At 33.9% G+C, this 21,093-nt stretch overlaps 1 protein-coding gene across 64 annotated transcripts in view; it reads left to right on the top strand.

Moving 5' to 3' along the window:
* The first annotated feature begins 6,256 nt into the window (after positions 1-6,256).
* The window catches only part of nrxn3b (neurexin 3b), a 409,500-nt gene continuing 394,663 nt past the window's right edge, over positions 6,257-21,093 (top strand). For all 64 annotated transcript variants that reach the window (XR_015517979.1, XR_015517981.1, XR_015517982.1 and 61 more), the window contains 2 exon segments: positions 6,257-6,425; positions 13,944-15,016. Coding sequence is in view for 55 of the 64 variants with exons in the window: in XM_087297808.1 (XP_087153934.1) it covers positions 14,320-15,016 (697 nt within the window). In the remaining 9 variants the exon portion in view is untranslated.

A 21,093-nucleotide genomic window follows, 5' to 3' on the forward strand; every position in this document is an offset into this window, starting at 1 on the left:
TCGTTAAAACGAACTCTACAGTGTGAAATGACACCGTTCCTTTTCGCGCTTACCAGCTGACCGCTTACCTCTGTGTGCACGGCTTTCGCGCTGTTACCAGTTTGTCCAGTTAGCTTACCATGTACATCAGTGGACTTGAAACGCAGAGAGGAATTGACCATGACAACAGGGCTCGAGTCTGGTGACGAATGGTTCTAGAAAGCAGGTAAGACGAAAACTAAAGCCAAAAAAATATAATAAACTAGTAAATGACAGGGGGAGAATATGGTAAAATCTGAAACATGGTAAAAATCAGGCGAGGGCTTTTTCTGGATTTCTTTTTAAAACTGTCAGCTGTGTTTGGGGAAGTGGGTGGGCTGCTCAATCTGTGCATTTAAAAACACTATTGGTTTGGTTTAGGGAAGGTGGAGAGTGGGTCAGTTAGTCAGTCGACAGCTGCCTCTGCTGGGTTTACGCAAGAACAGCAGGCGCGAATGGCACTCATGAGAGAAATTTAAGATCTCAAAAAGCAAACTCAACTGCCTCTGGTGGATTCGCGAAAGCAAAAACTACAAAAAATGTAACCCCTGGGACGTATTTGGCACTCTCCAGAAATGTATATAGCGGTACGTTTTCAGACTGAGCTTGGGTTTGAATATCATGTTTGCACAACATATAAAAAAAACATTTGCACTTACTCCTGATTTCTCTCAGCACATGAACAGGAGAGTTGTCAGTCAAAAGATGGAAAAACAGAAAATAAAAGGAACTCTTTGAAAAAGTAATCTAATAATGTAACTTGTATTGTGTTACCCCCAACAACCTATTCAACATTCGTTCACATTAAGCCATCAAGTGAGATCACCGGTAAAGGAACAGCTAATACATACTGATAATGTCAACTCATGCTCATTCTGAAAACATAGTCCCGTGGGTGTTTCTGGAGACAGCGAAAAACGTCCCGGAAGGTACGTATTTTTGCAGTTTTCGCAAATCCACATGAGGCAGCTGTGTGCACTTTTTTGTATCTCAAATGTTCGTTCGCACCCGCGCTGTTCTCCTGTAAACCTTCCAGAGGCCGCGTCAAACGAACGTCTGTCTGACTGACTGATTTACTGTGCGACTGGCCAATCGACTGACCCAGCCTCCTCCTTCCCTAAATCCAACCAATTTTACCGATTGACCCACCCACCCACTTACGTCCCTAAACCCAACCAATAATTTACAAAAGCCGTTCAGAAAAAAGAAAAGCCTACATGATTTTTACCACGTTTTCAGATTTTACCACATTATCATCCTGTTTTGAACTTGTTCATTTTATTTTTTGGATTCTGTTTTTGTCTTACCAGATTTCTGGAACTGCTCTTAGTCGTCGTGGTCAGCTCCTCTCTGCATCTCAAGTCCGCCCACATACACGATGAGCTAACTGGACAAACTGGTTGCAGCGGGAAAGCCCTCCACATGGAGTTAAGCGGTCAGCTGGTAAGCGCGAAAAGGAACAGCATCATACCGCCCCGTAGCGTTCGCTTAAAAAATTAAATGCAGCAATATGTACCTCTGTCTACCTAATTAGCTATCTCCAGAAACGTCCACAGAGTGAGCCTGGGTTAGATTATGTACACCTATATAAATTTCTGGACAGTGCCAAATCCTTTTCAGAAAGTATGTTTGTTTGCAGTTTTTGTTTTCGCAAATCCACCAGAGTCCGCTGTGTATGCTTTTTGTGATCTCAAATTTCTCTCGCGAGTGCCATTCGGGCCTGCTCTTCTCATGTAAATCCACCAGAGGCCGCTGTCAACTAATTTACCGACTGACCAATCAAGCCCCCCACCCTCCCTCTTCCCTAAACCCAACCGACAGTGTTTTCAAAAGCAATCCAGATAAGTAAAAAAGCCCTTGCAGCAGCCTGATTTTTACCACGTTTTCAGATTTACCACATTCTCACCCTGTTATTTACTTGTTCATTTAATTTTTTGGCATTTACTTATGTCTCACCTGCTTTCTGGAGCCGAACTCAAATCCCATTGTCCTATTGTCGCGGTCAACTCAAAGTCTTAAATCCTCCAACGTATGCGGCCAGCCACTTGACAAAGCCGTCCAAACGGAAGTAAGAGGTCAGATGGGTAGTATGAACAGAACACCAACATATAGCCCTGTAGCATTCGTTTTTAAAGTTGAAATGCAGCCAAATGTTCCTCTGGCTACATTATTCGTGATCTACAGAAATGTATATAGGGGTACATTTTCAGAATGAGCCTGTGTTGAATAAAGCAATGAGCCAAAATGACAAACTGCGTTCTCAGGTGTCTGAGTGAGAGAATGTCCAAATACAGAATGAGCAATGGCAGAATTTATTAACCCAGTTGACAGGGCACAACATACTGTACACAAACGCATGAAACACAGTTCAACAACACAGGAGACGATGACCAGCAAGCTGAAAAGCACTGCTGAATCCAGCCCTGGGTGACAACAGGCTGGAGATTTATGCAGAGGAAATGGCAGACCCAGAATTAGGTTTGAGGCGAAGACCAAGCAGGCAAGGGCACAATGAGGAAGCAGTCTGGTAACTGATGAACACAGACACTGGACCAGTCAGCTGCCAGGCAGAGGGAGCAGGCAGGGAATTGCTGAAACATGAAACACCAAAGCAGAACAGAAGAAACAAGGGTCGACGAGAACAACAAAAAACAGTGGAGCAAGAAACAAATCAAGAGATTATTAAAAATCACATATAAAATAAAAGGCGACACATTATTTGAAGGAGGTGTTTAAAAGACCTTTATAGTCATGATGACTAGGCCCACAAACGTGGGGAGAACATGCAATCTCCACACAGAATTGCCAACTGACCCATCCCCGGCTGGAACCAGAGAACACGCTGGCTGTGATTCTTCTAATTAGTAATTAATTTAAAAAAATAATTATGAAGTGTTACTAGACACAAGAGGAGATTAAAAGATTTTTGGGACATGTGTGAAAACCGTGGAAATAGATTTTATACATCCACAAAAAATCACTTTAGGACAAGAGTTGTTGCGTAGCATCCAACATAGTTTTGGCTACTTATAATGCTACTGGTTAAAATAATCTGATTAAAAAAATTATAATAATAAAAATTATAAAATTATATATATATATATATATATATATATATATATATATATATATATATATATAATTGTTTTTTATTTACATTTTTTTAAGGATCTAAAAAACTGAACTGATAAGTGCTAATATACACTTCATATCCTAATAATGTCGACGTAGAAATCCATTAGTAAATAGTATGAATTACACCGTTACATTTAAACGTTTTTATAATATCTGTGCCCTGACATTTAAACATACGCTGCAAATTTGAGATAATAGATTTAACTCCCTTAGAGTTCAAATAAACACTCCCTCAGAGTTTATATGGGAATCATCATATGGGAAGTGTTGAATTAACACTTTTAAAAGAGTTAACATTAGCAAACTCTTATAGGGTAAAAATATTAACACTACAAAGGATTATCTGAAGACCAGTCAGTGTTATGTGTTCACACACTTGGGTCAATTCTTCGACAGTTCACCAGTGTTCTTTTGAAAGAGTTACCCTTATCAACACTCAGAGAGTGTTAATTAGCAACTCTTTTTTTTTTTTACTCTTTTAGTGTAAAATATTAACACCAGTGGTGCAGTAGGTAGTGCTGTTGCCTCACAGCAGGAAGGTCGCTGGTTTGAACCTTGGCTCAGTTGGCATTTCTGTGTAAAGATTGCATGGTCTACCTGCATTTGCGTGGGTCCCCCCCCAATTTCTGTTTAATGGAAATAAGTTTTTTTTACCTATTTCTGAACATAATAGTTTTTATATCTTATTTCTTTACTGATTTCTTTTATCTTTGCTATGATGACAGTACATAATATTTTACTAGATCTATTTTTTTTTAATACAAGCATTCAGATTAAAGTGCAATTCAAAGGATTAATTAGGGTAATTAGGCAAGTCATTGTATAGCAGTAGTTTCGATAACACTTTATAATAACTACACACTATTAATCATTTATTAAGCATTAGCAAATAGTGAATTCATTATCTGTTAAGCATTAACTCTACATTAATAAGCATCATTAAGAAGGTTAGAACTGCAGCTACAAATGCTCTATTCTTGACTTACAAACACATTTATAATGTGTTTAATAATTATACTTTCATACTTAGTTAATGATTTATTTTTCATTACTAAATTAAGTATTGCATTATTTACAAACCCTTTGTATTTAAGAGTAGTTGAAGGTTTTTAGGATAAATCAGAATGAGATAATAAATGATTAATAAACTATTGAAATCAATATTTATATATCTTATTATTCAGGCATATATTAATGGTTACTATGTATGTTAATAAATGCTTTATTAACTCAACTTCATCTAGTTCTGTGACCTAATCTAAAGTGAAGACTATTGATGCTTTATAAATCCCTTATAAATGACAAATAAAGGCTCAGTTCAATTCTAAACAGGAAGAATGACATTATTCATTACTATTCATTTAAAGATACACAAATGAAACTGTACTTCAAATGACAAATAAATCTTTGCAACCTGATCTAAAATAAAATCACTGTAGAGTTTAAACATTGCATTTTATTCTATTGTTAAGTTATTATATTGTTGGTGTTGTTTTATCCAGTTTTATGTCATATTTTGACACTCCTGTTATTCAGCAATGATTAAACTGTACAGTAATTTTACTTTTTAGAAAAGATTGTAAAGATTATTGTTAATTTGATTCTGAGCCTTTAATTGTCAGTCGTAAGGGATTTATAAAGCATAAATAGCCCTCACTTTAGATTAGGTCACAAAACTGAATGAAGTTGAGTTAATAAAGCATTTATTAACATAGTAACCATAATTATATACCTGAATAATAAGATATATAAATGTTGATTTCAATAGTTTATTAATCATTTTCTAACTCATTCTGAATGATCCTAAAAACCCTCAACTACTCTTAAATACAAATGATTTGTAAATAATGCAATACTTAATTTAGTAATGAAAAATAAATCATTAACTAAATATGAAAATACAATTATTAAGCACATTATATAGGTGCTTATAAGTCAAGAATAGAGCATTTGTAGCTGCAGTTATAAACTGCTTATTAATGTTGAGTTAATGCATAACAAATAAAGAATTCACTAGATGCTAATGCTTAGTAAATGATTCATAGTGTGTAGTTATTGTAAAGTGTTACCGTAGTTTCTTCTGAAGACAATCAAAAAATATATTGCTTAAGGGGGCTAATAATATTGACCTTAAAATGATTTTATTTTACTTTTATTCTAGCTAAAATAAAACAAAAAAGCCTTTCTCCAGAAGAAAAAAAATATTAGAGGAAATACTGTTAAAATTCCTTGCTCTGTTAAACATAATTTGGGAAATATATATATATATATATATATATATATATATATATATATATATATATATATATATATATATATATATATATATATATATATATATATATATATTATTATTATTATTTTTAATTATTAGGAGCGCTAATAATTTTTACTTCAACTGATAATCGTTTTGAATAATCGTGATTACAATTATGACCAAAATCGAGCAGCCCTATTGTAATCTATTAATTCGGTATGAGTAAAATACCCAATTCTGATCTATTGATATGGAAAATGCTGTGTGCGCGTGACAAGCCTGTGTTTTTCCTGCCTGTGCATTTTGATTCTCTTGCGTGTTCCCAGAGGACTCTCACGCTGCCTCATTAAGCCGCGTCAGTGATCTTTTCATTAACTTTTCCGTTTAATTAGGCCGCAAGAACTACCTCATATGTCATTACACTAGACTAGATTAGCTTTGATCTGAGCGTCGACAGAGTGAGTAATTTCTGAATGAAACAGCAGTAATACGATGTGTCTATTAACGGTGTGCCAATAGTAGTAGGATGTACTACGTCTATTCAGCACCACGGAGAGTTCCACACATACCCCCGGTCTTCCAGAAAACTCTTTTGATAGCCTATGCAAACAGGCTCCCACGCAGCCTCTCACATCCGGGCCTTTTGACATTTTGTGTTTGTTAAAAAGATAGATCTGTCGTAGGAATGAAATTCAGGATTTTGACATTAACCCATATAGATGAAAAAAAGGGATTTCCTAGCATAAAACGGCGTATTTGCCTTGATATGTCTTTAAATGGCGTGTTTCATATAACTAGTGGGCGGAGCAGCGAGGCTCGCAGGCACAGGACACGCTCAGGCACCTCAGTCGAGCGGAGGAGAGCGAGCTCTGGATGCGAGGATTATCCCGCTACACTGGATTTGACCTCAGCATCAGTCATCCGCGTTCCATCACTAGCAATGAGGATTTAACGTTTTGGACAAAATGTGTTAACCGGATTCTCTATCGGTGGAGTACAATCGAAATCATTTAAGGTAAAGCAGAACTACTTTAAGAGATTTGAGAGTTTCATCAACGCTGTTAGACATTATGTGTGTGCGCGCGCGCGTGTGTGTGTGACTTTCGTGCATTTGCTCAGGGGTAAGCTATTTTCTTCTGGTCAAAACGCGTCTTCTATTAATGTGAAGATATGTTTACCATCATGAATGGTTCGAATTTTCCAGTTTATTATATCAGGTTCAATGACATAAATATAAAAAATAAATAAATAATGAATTCTTGAAATGTACTGAGAGAATGGAGAGAAGGATGCATGCACCATGAACATCTCTCTCTCTCTCTCTCTCTCTCTCTCTCTCTCTCTCTCTCTCTCTCTTAATGCTTCAATAGTGCAAAACTTTCATGGTCATTATTAATATAAAAATTCACAACATAAATTGACATTTTTTGTTGCAAATTATTGAATTCAGTTCATTTTTTTCCTCTCGAATTTAGCTGATCTTTCCAATTTTGCAGTCTATATATCTTCTATGCTGAATGCAAAAGATCTGAACATGTACTTCAAGGTCATTAGTTTTCCTGATGATATGCTAGCATGTTACTTTTATATATAGATGGTGAGTTTCACATTCAAACCATACTTTCCTTGAACATCAAAAACGACATTAGGCAGAACATGTTTGCCCTTGCATCTGCTCTTTCTCAAATCTGGATAAGGACCATGGCCTCCTTCCAAATTTTTTTTGTCAATAATAACGTTTAAATCTAAAGCATCTTCAATAGAACATCAAGAAAAATAAAAAAAAACTAAATAAAGCATCACAAACAGGGGCGGATTTAACCAGTAAGCAGAGTAAGCAGTCGCTTAGGGCTCCAGGAAATCAGAGGGCCCCCAAATAAATACCTAGAAGTATAAATTATACCTGTAAAGTATAACTAACATCGTTTTCCATCATATTTTGTATGGTGAGGGTCTAAAAATATATATTTTTTTATTTGAACATAATTACGCAATTATTACATCTTCTCAAATGTGTCTCCCACCCTGAATCAATGAACAGTCCTGCAGTCAAATCAGCAAAAATAGATTAAAAAAAGAGATTCTAAAATAATTGAACCCATTTGACTGCCGCTTTACCAAACGGTTACAAACGGTTAACAAATTACTGTAAAGAGAGCTTATTCGCACTTTAACTCTTCATTTCATTCAGCATAGACATTAATACAAATGAACATTTATATTGGAATTGTTTGATATTTAGAAATAACAATGTAATTGCAGTCCCAAAAACATCTTGGTTTGGTTACATCTTCAAAAATAATTTGAAAGAAAAATCATCCTGTTTTTAAATGACATACAGTTGAAGTCAGAATTGTTAGCGCTCCTGCATTATTAGCCCCCCTATTTATTTTTTTCCCTATTTTCTGTTTAACGATGAGCAGATTTTTCAACATTTCTAAAAATAATAGTTTTGATAACTCATTTCTAATAACTGATTTATTTGATCTTTTTCATGATGACTGTAAATAATATTTAACTAGATATTTTTCAAGACACTTCTATACAGCTTAAAGTGACATTTAAAGGCTTAACTAGGTTAAACTAGGCAGGTTTGGGTAATTAGGCAAGTTATTGTATAATGATTGGTTGTTCTGTAGACTAGTGAGAAAAAAATAGCCTAAAGGGGCTAATAATTTTGTCCTTAAAATGGTGTTAAAAAAATTAAAAACTGTTATTCTAGGCGAAATAAAACAAATAAGACTTTCTTGAGAAGAAAAAGTATTATCAGACATACTGTGAAAATTTCTTTGCTCTGTTAAACATCATTTTGGAAAATATTTTAAAAAATAGAAAAAAATCTAAGGGGGGCTAATAATTCTGAAATTAACTGTAAATGTCATAGTAAATTGTTTTTTTTCCACTTTTATTTAATTTTATAAGGTTAACATGGAAATATGAAATAATCTTTAATGAAAATATCTTTTTACATTTTTGCCAAAAATGTAATAAACTGGAACAAAAGTATTTGATTTATAAAACCAATGATTTCTAAGTCAGGGTAAATGTCAGAATGACTAGCTGAGAAAAGCCTGCGTCACAGTAAAATATAGTTAATTCTACAAGATTATACTGTGAAATCACAGTAATGGATGTTACTATCTACTGTTAAGTTAAAGACACTGTATGGCTGTAATTTCACAGTAATTTTATGTACCAAAATCACCATAAATTACTGTGAACTTGCTGAACTTCTGAATTTACATACAGTATTTTACCGTGAAAGTAATGCAATTATTAGCCAGTAATTTACTGTGAATTTAAGGTCAATTTTTTTACAGTGTACTGTTTTAAATAATGACTGTTTAATTAATTTAACTAATGACAGTTGTAAATAATGGTTTACACACAATCAGGGTATCTTCCATCAATAAATGGTTTTGTTTTCAAACAAACAAAAAAGGAAAATTAAGGAAAAGGGCATTTTTCGATTTTTTTCATTTGTTCACCAAAAAAAAAAAGAAAAAAAGATTTGGTACAAAAAGGGAAAAACAACTTTGAAATTCATTACACACACGTAGGCGGTGCTGAAATGTCCCTTTTCCTCTGATTAGTCAACCAAATCTGACCTCATGACGTCGCCCTTAAAATAATAGTCCTGGATCAGCACCCAGGCCTTAAATCATTATTATTTAATTAGATATATAAACTAAGTTTACATATTCTATCATTTGATCAGTTATCAGGCTTACATTCATTGCGTATGCATAAATTAAATAAAAATGTAAATTAGCAGTATTATTACACATTTGTCATTAAAATAAGGTCATAGTTTGCTGTCAAACTTGCTGCTGTGCACCTGATGCTGAGCAAAGATTGGAAAGAAAGCCATTTCAAAGCAGCACTTGGTTTGCATGATTGTTTCCAAGCAGGGCCTACATAATAATAAAAATGATAATAATAATAATAATAATAATAATAATAATAATAATAATAATAATAATAATAATAATAATAAAATTAATCATTATCATCATCATCTTCATAATAATAGTTATAATGGTTATAGTAATAATAATAATAATAATAATAATAATGTTTCCCAGAGATGGGTTGTGGCTGGAAGGGCATCCGCTGCGAAAAAAATGTGCTGGATAAGTTGGCGGTTCATTCTGCTGTGGCAACCTCGGATTAATAAAGCGACTAAGCTGAAAAGAAAATGAATGAATGAATGAATGTTTCCCAGAGTTGGGTTGCAGCTTGAAGGGCAATGTACTATTTTGTAATTCGTAAAAAATACTACGATTTGCTCATCACCCAATGACGGTTGGCTTCAGCGGCGGAGTTGGGTGCCACGCCTCCTTTTTAAAATCGTACATTTTTGTACGACTGACGTTTTCTCGTGAGATAAGGCTGGATAAACGTCATAGTGGTAACGTCCACACGACATCAAACTGTAACATTATTACTATTTTAGGTTGAATGTTAGACCTTTATTTCCAAGCAAAATGTAAATTCTCACAGAGACTGCCGTCTAAACCAAAACAAACAGACGGCAGCTCCTCACTGAGACTGCCTTCAAACTGAAAGCAAAAGTAAAACAATATGCCCGGGCCCGGTCCTCTCTTAACTTCCTCTGCCATCGTTCCTCCTCTTATAGTCCAGAGCTCCTTCTGGAATGGAATGAGGCCGTGCGTAAGTGGATGAACCTGTGGTGCGCACCGGCCTCATTCCGTTCCCATGGCTCTCGGCCACGCCCCCTCGCCACAGTTACTTTCAACCCAGGCTCATTGTGGAAACGTAGTCCCGCGGACGTTTCTAGAGACAGCGGAATACGTCCCGGCGGGTACATACGGCTGCAGTTTTTGTTTTTGCGAATCCGCGAGAGGCTGCTGTTGTGTGCTTTTTCGCATCTCAAACGTGCAGTGCAGTTCGCGCCCGCGCTGTTCTCGCGTGAACCCACCAGAGACCGCTGTCCGACTGACCGGATGATTGACTGCGCGACCGGCCAATCGGCTGACCTGCCCTCCTCCTTCCCTAAACCCAACCAATATTACCGATTGACCCGCCCGCCTGCTCGCTTCCCTAAACCCGAGCAACAATTTACAAAAGCCGTCCAAAAAAAGAAAATCCCTGATTTTTTTTTTCTACCGCGTTTTCGGATTTCACCGCATTCTCACCCTGTTACGAAACTCGTTCACTTAATTTTTGGGATTCTGTTTTTGTCTTACCTGATTGCTGTAACCGCTCTTCCCCGGACTCGAAACCGATCGCCGTGGTCAACTCCTCTCTGCATCTCAAGCCTGCCGACGTACACAGTGAGCTGAGTGGACAAACGGGTTGAAGCGGGAAAGCCCTCCACAAGGAGGTAAGCGGTCGGCCAGCTGGCAAGCGCGAAAGGCAACATCGTCACACCGCTCCGTAGTGTTCGCTTGAAAAAAAAAAATGCAGCCGTACGTACCTCCAGGGACGTATTCCGCTGTCTCCAGAAATGTCCGCTAGACTACGTTTTCAGAATGAGCTTGGGTTGGTTACTTTACACCACTGGATCTTGCTTACAGAGAATAAAACATGGTGAATATAACTGTAAATCATTCAAGGCAGATGGGATTTTCTCTTCTGATAGTTATGTATAGGCAATTCATTCTCTTTTGCCTTTAGGGAAGCGAACATGCAACACTTATTCTGTTTGAGTGAATTTCCTATGGATTATAGAGCATATGGCAGAACGCAATTGACATTCTCTTTTTCTTCTTTTGCTCATTAAATGGATTATGTTATGCTCATACCCCAAAAATCCAACAAGAATCCTCACCGACTACTGCTTTGGAGAGTTCTGATCTGATCCACACAATGTGTAACTTAATAGTCTGTATTATGTGTGTAATAAATCCTCTGTGTGACCGCTGCCAGACTAGTGGCAGTTGTCGTGCGCCACATGTGAGGATCGTTTTTCAGGCCAGACCATTCGCAGTCTTCGCAGGAAGCCACAACCGTTCTCCATAATGCCTTGCCTGCGGTATAGTAGATGCATGGTAGATATCCTGCAATAGCTACTGTGTCCTGCTCACCCTTTTCACCTTTCCTCTCAAATCTTGTGGAGTGCTCGTCCTCCATTGAGACGCAGACAAGACCCACTATCACTTAAAAGACAGCCCATGCCCGGGTGCTGGTATCAGTTGCCTTAATTCAATAGCTGGCTGCCAGAGAGAGATTAACTATTCAGGGCAGGTAGTTAAAGGGGCTATTGTGTTGCACCGCTGTGGAACAGCTACGACTGGGGAGGCTTTTGTCTCTGGGGGCTCCATGCCAAAGCGACAACAAGGGCAAAGAGGGATGGAATTCTACACACATGTACAGTATCTCTCCGTCAGACATCTGTCAACTGACCGCGTGTGTTGTAAATACTTAGGTGTCGTAAACAGCAAATATTTGACTGTCTTTTTGTGACTACTTGAATTTGACAAGTGTTCAATGTTTATTTCAAGCTTTTTATGTTGTGAAACTATATGTCCTGTTCAAAAATATCCGTCCCACCAACTAACAGCAAACTATTTTACTGTCAAGTGTGTACTTTTGAGCTAGTATTGGGATTAAATGGAACTGAAAATAAGATATGATAACTAAACATGCTTTCCAAATACTTACATTTGCCACTGGTCAGGTAGTACCATCATTAAGTGTCGTTAAAAACACAATGTCAGAATGCTGAAGGGTTTTCAGGAGAATTGATAACCCCTCTAAAAGTTTTAACTAGGCTCTGTCAGTGTTAAGGTTTTATAGGACTTAAAGTTAATGGCCTGTGATGCCTTGGTGTGCAATCTCTTTACCAAAATCTATTAATATTTTTGTACAAAGGCCTATTTATAGTGTAGTACATAAAAAAACTACATTATATGTTTCATGTTTTTTTTTATTAATTCTGTTTATCAAGATGGCATTTATTAAATGTAATTTAAAAATATATTTATTAACATTTTAAATAACTGCTTTCTTATTGTATGTAGTTCAGATGAAATTATTTCTCCAGTCATTATTGCTTTTATTACTATTGCCATTAATAATTATTATAAAATTAATAATACAATTAATTAGTAAAATAGTGATTTATGCTTAAAATGTATTGTTAAAATCACTGGAAAAACTTGTTAAATTAAATTATATATTGTATTCTTATATAAGTATATAATATAGTTATATAATAATACATATTTATATAATGTGTAGTGCAATAACATTTCACAATTTTACAATTTGTACTGTATTTTTGATGAAATAAATGCAGCCTTGGTGAGCAGTAGAAGCTTATTTCAAAACCTTTAAAAATTGTACATTACCCCAAACCTTTGACTGGTAGTGTCTATATATATATATATATATATATATATATATATATATATATATATATATATATATATATATATATATATATATATATATATATATATATATATATATATGGGCATAGATACATTTTTTCATTTAGATTAATCTGAGAATTTATCTAGATTAATCTAGATTAAAATGGCTCATTTGAATTCAGAATATGTGTGCTACCCAAATAACAAGTCTTTGGGAACGGGTTTCTGTCAGGTGGCGCATTAGTAGACCAGGGGCTCATCTCCGGTTTCCAAAATGCATCACAAACTTGAGAAACTTGAGAAACTGTTCTACTATAATAATTGGTGATGAAAATAAATAATGTTCAATATGATGTACTTGTGTTTACTAAATGTTTATTCAGTTAAGCATAAATTTTGAACTGTAGGCCTGCATAAGCTCAAAACAGCGATTTTTGATCGTCTTAATCTGACTAAAGTCATAACTGAACTAAAAAGAAATGGAATTAAGACCACTAATAAATAAATAAATAAATATATATATATATATATATATATATATATATATATATATATATATATATATATATATATATATATATATATATATATATATATATATATATATATATATATATATAAAAATGTATTTATTTTTTTTTTTTATATTTCTTAAATGATGTTTACCAGAGCTAGGAAATTTTCACAGTATGTCTGATAATATTTTTTCTTTTGGAGAAGGTCTTACTTGTTTTATTTCAGAAAGAATAAAAGCAGTTTTTATTTTTTAAAAATCATTTTAAGGTCAAAATTATTAGCCCTTTTAAGCTATATATTTTTGTCGATAGTCTACAGAACAAACCATCATTATAAAATAACGTGACTAATTACCCTAACCTGTCTAGGTAACCTAATTAACCTTTTTAAGCCTTAAAGTAGTGTCTTGAAAAATATCTAGTCAAATATTATTTACTGTCATCATGGCATAAATCAGTTATTAGAAATGAGTTATTAAAACTATTATGATTAGAAATGTGTTGCATTTTCATGTGTTGAAATGTGTTGAACCATTATTTTGGATGGGATAAGAACTTTATACATATGCTTAAAAAAATATAAATAAAAGAGAGTTTGTGAGAACTCAGATGTATAAGAAAACCCAGCTATCTGTATATTTAATAAAAATGTGTGTCTGTTTTTTTCCCTCTTTACAGATCAGGCAAGAGAAGGCTCATAAACATGTGGCAAAACAACAGAATCAGAAGCAATATGGAGAACCTTTGTTTTAATCCTGAACGCCGACTCAAGGGAACATCATCAGTAAAGCATTTCTAACAGATCAGTTAAGCTGAATAGTAGCCCACTTTTATCCTCAAGGCTGCTTGGAATTCAGTCTGGTAGTCCTCAACAGGATTCTTGATAGCATGTGTGAAGAACCTCAGTGGCCTTATCTTTTTTGCCCATGTGGTTGTCAATTAAGGATTTGATGTTTCTTCAATGACCTCCACCATATTTTCCTGAAAATAGCATAAAGGAGTTTTATTGTTTTTCATTGCTCAAGGATCCCTTGTAGCATACGCTCTGGCTACCATGCCTCCCCATTGCCAGCCTCATTGTGTACTCTTGCTGCTCAGCACCTTCTTGAGTCTTGGTTTGGGCCTGGAGTTCACAGGTTCAGAGGGTCAGTGGGCACGCTATCTTCGCTGGGATGCCAGCACCAGAAGTGACCTCAGCTTTCAATTCAAAACGGCAATATCAGATGCTCTGGTTCTCTACTTTGACGATGGAGGATATTGTGACTTCCTGCTTCTGAGTATTGAGGATGCCAAGCTCAAGTTGCGTTTTAGCGTGGACTGTGCAGAAACCACTATAACCTCTGACAAGATGGTAAACGACAGTCACTGGCACTTTGCTACAATCAGCAGGCACAACTTGCGAACCGTGTTGGCGTTGGACGGAGATTCTAAGGTGGATGAGGTGAGACCACAAAGGCAGTTCATGAAAATTGTCAGTGACCTGTATCTTGGAGGTGTCCCTCAAGACATTCGGACATCTGCCCTAACACTACCAGCAGCTAAAGAGATGCCACCATTCAAGGGGATTATTACAGACCTGGGTTATGGCAATAAGGTTCCAACACGACTTGGAAGCCAAAAGGTCCGGTTAGAGATGGAAGGTTTTTGTACAGAGAACCCCTGTGAAAATGGAGGCAGTTGCAGCATGGCTGATGGTGAGGCTTATTGTGACTGCTCAAAAACAGGATATACAGGACGGTACTGCAACGAAGGTAAGATTTTAAAAATTAAATTAAATTAAATTAAATTAAATTAAATTAAATTAAATTAATAAAAAAAAATAAATAAATAAAAAATAAATTATTAAATTAAATTCTCTTAGTGTGTAAATTGTGTACATTTCTGTTTTTATTTAGCTGATGAGTCTTATGTAATAAGATAATAGATAAATAAGATAAGATAATTAATAAATTTGTAATAGGTAATTCTCAAACAACCATAACGCACTGTTGTAGAGAAATTTAGATTTATGTCCATGCAGGGGTGCGTTTCCAAAAACTATCGTTAGCTAACTAAGGTCGCAAGTTCCGTCGTTACAAAGATAGTTTGTTGGTTTGGCGTTTCCCAAGTTCGTCATTCCAACAAACATTCGCAAACTGCATCGCAAACTTTTACGCTTACAACTACACCTCTAGAGCTGTAGTTAGATGCATAGTTCCTGGTTGTGTTCTATTCCCCATTACCCACCATGCCCTATTCATTTAGAATGATACAACATTTAAACTTGGAATTATGAAATAAAAGAATATTAAAGTCATCACTATTATGTGTAATTTGCTTTCAAAATATTTTTACAGTTTAGTTTTAGTGATCTTCATGTGGACAATTGCATTGCCTTCGTACTTCGTGGCTCATGACAAAAGCTATACAGTATTTAGTGGAATAAGTGGAATTTAAGTTATGTCTCCAAAACTTGTGAAAACAAAAACGTAGCATATGTTAATGCTTTTAATTTATAGTAGGCTATTTATTGAGAAATGTATCTGTAGTATTTGACATGAGGCTGTTGGTTAGAACATTTTTGGAGTGGTTTAAATGTGTCAAATTTTAAAAGTAGACTTAAATAATAAATAAATAAATAAACAATATCATACCTAAATACTATTAAAATTACTACTACTACTACTACTACTAATAATAATAAGAATAATAATTTTTTTTAATAAATAGCCTACTGTAAATTAGGCCTTTAACGATTAAAGATTTATATTATTCAAATATGAGATTAAAATGCGTGTTAGCTGATTTTATATGGAATATACTCAATAATATTTGTAATATTATACTCAATGCCTATTTGAAACATAAATAGGCATATACATATAGGCTAAATTAATTGCTAAATTAATTGTTTTGCAAACACTCATCACTACATCGTTCTTTTCCCAAACGATGCATCGTACTATGATAGTTCAGCTGCAAATTATGTTATTTGAGAAACGCACCCCAGATTGCTATTCTGTAGTTAAAAACTTAGCATATGCTGTCCAAATTACTATACTGTAAAGTTGTTTTTGAATTTAATATTTCTCACTATATATATATATATATATATATATATATATATATATATATATATATATATATATATATATATATATATATATATATATACACACACACACACACATAATAGAAGATTTTTTTCCATGAATACAAGTGCTACTATGGTAATGTGCTTATAATAAGAACAGGAATGCTTATTGCGTATTCTAAATATTTCAATTATAGAAAAGGATATGAAGTATAATGAAGTTAAGCAAGCTAAACAATATGCCAAAGCACTGAAAAAGATGATTCATTTGATGTACTAAATTTAAGGTAAATGGGTGCCATCAATTCATATGGGCTGAATTTAAACTAACAAATTCCACTTAGGAATGCTCAACTTTGTCTGTTTAAATTCAGCCCATATAAATTGTTTGCAACTAGTTACCCTAAACATGTAGTAAATCCAATTAATCAATTTTACAGTGTGAATTTGATATAATAAACATTTATACACTTTCAGAAATAACGGTACGCTAGTTGTCACTGGGGTGGTGCCTTTTCAAAACATACAAATTTGTACATAAAAAGGTCCATATTAACACCTCAAGGGTATTTATAAGTAACTTAAAAGTACAAAAATGTCCGTCATAAAATTTTAAAGTACTAATATTTACATTTTAGGTACCAATATGGACCCTTTAAGTACAAATTGATACCTTTTAAAAAGGTACCACCCCAGTGACAGTTGCACACCTTAATTTCCGAGAGTGTACTTAAGATACATTGTATGGAGTCTTGCATTGTTAATGTTAATTTATTGTGATATTTCACGGATATTCTGTATTTATTTCATTAACCACATTTTAATTAATCATATTTACTCTTGTATAATAAGCATTAAATGGGTTTTGAATTATGTCATGTTGATGCTAGTACACCCTTTATTTTAATGGGCCCTATTGCATGTTTGGTTGTCTAAAAGTTATACTGCAACTAAATGCCAATTACTTCTTATTTGAGTATTAGAAGACTGTCTGCTTAATCTCTGCTGATACTACTCCTTCAACATTTAACTGGCTATTAGAAGCTCTGCAAGTCAACTTACACTAACCCGAACCCCAATATAACAGTCTACTTATAATATATTGAGAATCGGTTGGCATGTAGATGCAATGTAACTTAAATTCAACAAAATGCATTAAAGGGACCATCAAAATAAAGTGATATACATTTTAGTTTTATTTGATATATAAAGTATTTTATTAATTTCTGAAAGGATCCCATTGTAACATTGTTGCATGTTGTACTAAATGATATGACCTTTTTCCTTGAATAAATGAATAAAACAGGTGGCATCACTGCAGGAAATGTTTTAATAATAACAATGTTTCAATTAACAGTATTTTTGTCTTGTTTCATACATATTGTCTTTATATATTTATATATAAATACATATGTTTATTGATAAAGATTAATACATTTCCATCAAATATCCAGATCCTGCACGTTACAGACTATGGAAGGTACACAACAGTTTCACGAGTTTGATATTAGGATTTCTATTCTGTTAGAACAGTACATTTCTTGATTAAAGACAGTCAAGTTTCTTTTTTCAACCACCCTTTAGAGTTCAGATCTATTTGAGATTACTTTCACTGGAGACTCACCAGCAGGTATTAAAATAAGTCTTGAAACTGATTATGTTTTCGGAATGCACACTGAATTGCCGAGAGACTTTGGTGCTGTGGTTATAAGAGATTACTGTTTTGTGTGTTGTGCCCTTTAGTCAATAACTGCATATAAATTTATTCAGGGCATGATTATAAAGTCATCCATTCAGGCAGGGAATCAGTACTAAATCTGAATGCACGACATAATGCATTTTGTGATCAAACTCAAGCAATTTAGATTGATCAGCCAGTCTAGTACCTCAGTGCTTCTTTATGAAGATTAAGAGGTAGTCCCTAGTGGCGGACACTCTGTGTTTTTCGTTCAAAGTACATTTTTATATTGGATTAAGAGAAAAATTATGTTTTTTAATTTTAAAAAGTTATATTCAATTCGCCTTAAAGCAAAAACCAACCCCCCTAGGACTTTAAACCAGCGGTTTTCTTGTCATATGACCATGTGTCGTCACTCGCTTGCTGCCACTACTAGATTCAAATGTGAAGATGGTCTGTGGCTTAGTAAATCTTGTTTAGATTAAGTTATACACTGAAAAAAAATGCTTCAAAGATTTTTTTAAGTGGTTGTTAACAATTTATTTGGGCTGAATTTAAACAAACAAATTAAGCTGAGCATTACTAAATTTAATTCTTTGTTTAAATCCAACACATACTAATTGTTTGCAACATTTTTTTTTTCAGTGTACAGTTAAAGTCAGAATTATTAAATTATTTGATTTATTTATTTTTTAATATTTTCTAAATGATGCTTAACAGAGCAAGGGAATTTTCACAGTATGTCTGAAGATGTTTTGTCTTCTGGAGAAAGTCTTATTTGTTTTATTTCGGCTAGAATAAAAGCAGTTTTTTAATTTTTTAAAAACCATTTTAAGGTCAATATTATTAGCCCCTTTAAGCTATTTTTTTTCCCTGACAGTTTACAGAACAAACCATCGTCATACAATAACTTGCCTAATTACCCTAACCTTCCTAGTTAACCTAATTAACCTAGTTAAGCCTTTTAAGGGTCATGACACCACCACTTTTGGTTCAGGTATCCCTCAGAATTGGACCGGCCCACGGGGAATTCTCCCGGTCCTCCAGATTAGCCAATCCGGGCTTGGGTAATAGTTAGTGGTCTCTATAGGAAACTTTATTCTTGACCACAATAGTTTTATTAGCTGTTTTATATTAAATTAAATGTTAAGATTTGAACCCCAATTTTGAGATAAATACAACTCTTTTTTTAGCTGTAACAATTTACAGTTACTTTTTAAGTTGGTTCAAAGTGTTTTTTTGTTTTTTTTTTCGCCGAGTGCTGGTGAAGGATATTTTTGTCTCTCTGGCTTTCTGGTGACCAGCAGGCCTAAAAAAAGTGCCCTTAATAAGAAGCCAGTCAACACCTGCCCAAGGGAAAACTGGTGTGATAAATGTGGAACTGGAAGACCTCTAATCTCAGAGCAGGGGTTTAGCTCAGTCCATCCTGTGTTTGACCATAGGCATGGCTGTCAGGGCTTTCACAGTCTTGGCTTCATCAGACCCCAGTCGTGTCCACAGATTAATGGACGTGTCTGATAACGGATTGCACCGCTGAGCTGTGGGAATGTTTAGTAATTAGGGGCGGAACGAAAGAGAAATGGCTAATTCGCTGCTGGGTGATGGGGCAAATGATGGGCTTAAACGTTGACTGACATGTTCTATGCATCTCACAGCAGGCCACAGTTTACTCATTTAGAGGGGGGAAGGGTGTTCACTAATCAAGAATAGTTTGCTCTACTCAATCATTCAGTTAAAAAGCCTAAAAAAGTGCCAGAGTCTGATTTACATAAAAGTGTGTCACGTGTTTATCTCAATTTGGCAGATTCTAAAGCGAATTACATCCAGTAAATACATTTGCATTTCATCAGTGTATGCTTTTTACGTGATCTCAGCATTGCTTATGCCGTGCACTACTACTCCAGCTAAAATCCTTCAGAGCCTATTTTAGATATTGTGTTTTAGTTTATTTTGATACATGTTATAGTTTAAATGTTTTACCATAACACATTCACAATATGAAAATTCACTATGAAAAAGTGTGATGTATTAATAATTAATAATTGCTATTATTATTATTATTATTATTATTATTATTATTATTATTATTACTACTACTATTAATAATAATAATAATAATAATAATAATAATGAACATAACAACAACAACAACAACAACAATCACAACAAAAACAACTACAACAATATTATTAAAAGTAAACATAATAAAAGTAATAATAATAATAATAATAATAATAATAATAATAATATTAACAATACAATAATAATAATAATAATAATTATTATTATTATTAATAACATTATTTCTGTTATTATTATTTATTAATATTATAGATTTTTTAATTATTGTTGTTATTATTATTGTTGTTATTACATTTATTATTATTATTATTATTATTATTATTATTATTATTATTATTAATGATAACGATAATAAAGTCCTCATTATGTGAACATTTATTTTAAATAACATTTATTTTAAATATATAAAACTGTTTAAAATATTATTTACAATATTTTTATATAAAATATATTTAAATGCTTCACTCATTCATTCATTCATTCATTCATTCATTCATTCATTCATTCATTCATTCATTCATTCATTCATTCATTTCTTTTCAGCTTAGTCCCTTTATTAATCTGGGGTCCCCACAGTAGAATGAACCGCCAATTTATCCAGCACATGTTTCAGGCAGCGGATGCCCTTCCAGCTGCAACCCATCACTGGGAAATATTTAAATAATATTTAATAATAATAAATAAAATTATTTTTTTTTTTTTCGGAATGTATAGAATGGGACAGTGAAATTAAACAAAAGAGGCAGCTATTTTGTAAAAAAAAAAAAGTCAGTTAGTGCAGGCATTATAAAATATATCTCTTGTAGTGCAAATGTCACTGCAGTTGGAATCTTCATAGGTTACAGTTAAAAAAAATTTGATTATAAAAAGACAAAGACATAATTTAAAATACTTAATGTATTAAATGTAACGCTAAATCAACACATTTAATGACTGTATTCCCTTTCATGTAAAAACGGACAGAAATACAGCAACATGTTAGGAGAAACCCTTAG

The sequence above is a fragment of the Danio rerio genome, chromosome 20, assembly GCF_052040795.2.
Source record: "Danio rerio strain M-AB ecotype USA chromosome 20, GRCz13ab, whole genome shotgun sequence".
In the NCBI taxonomy this organism is placed as follows: Eukaryota; Metazoa; Chordata; class Actinopteri; order Cypriniformes; family Danionidae; genus Danio; species Danio rerio.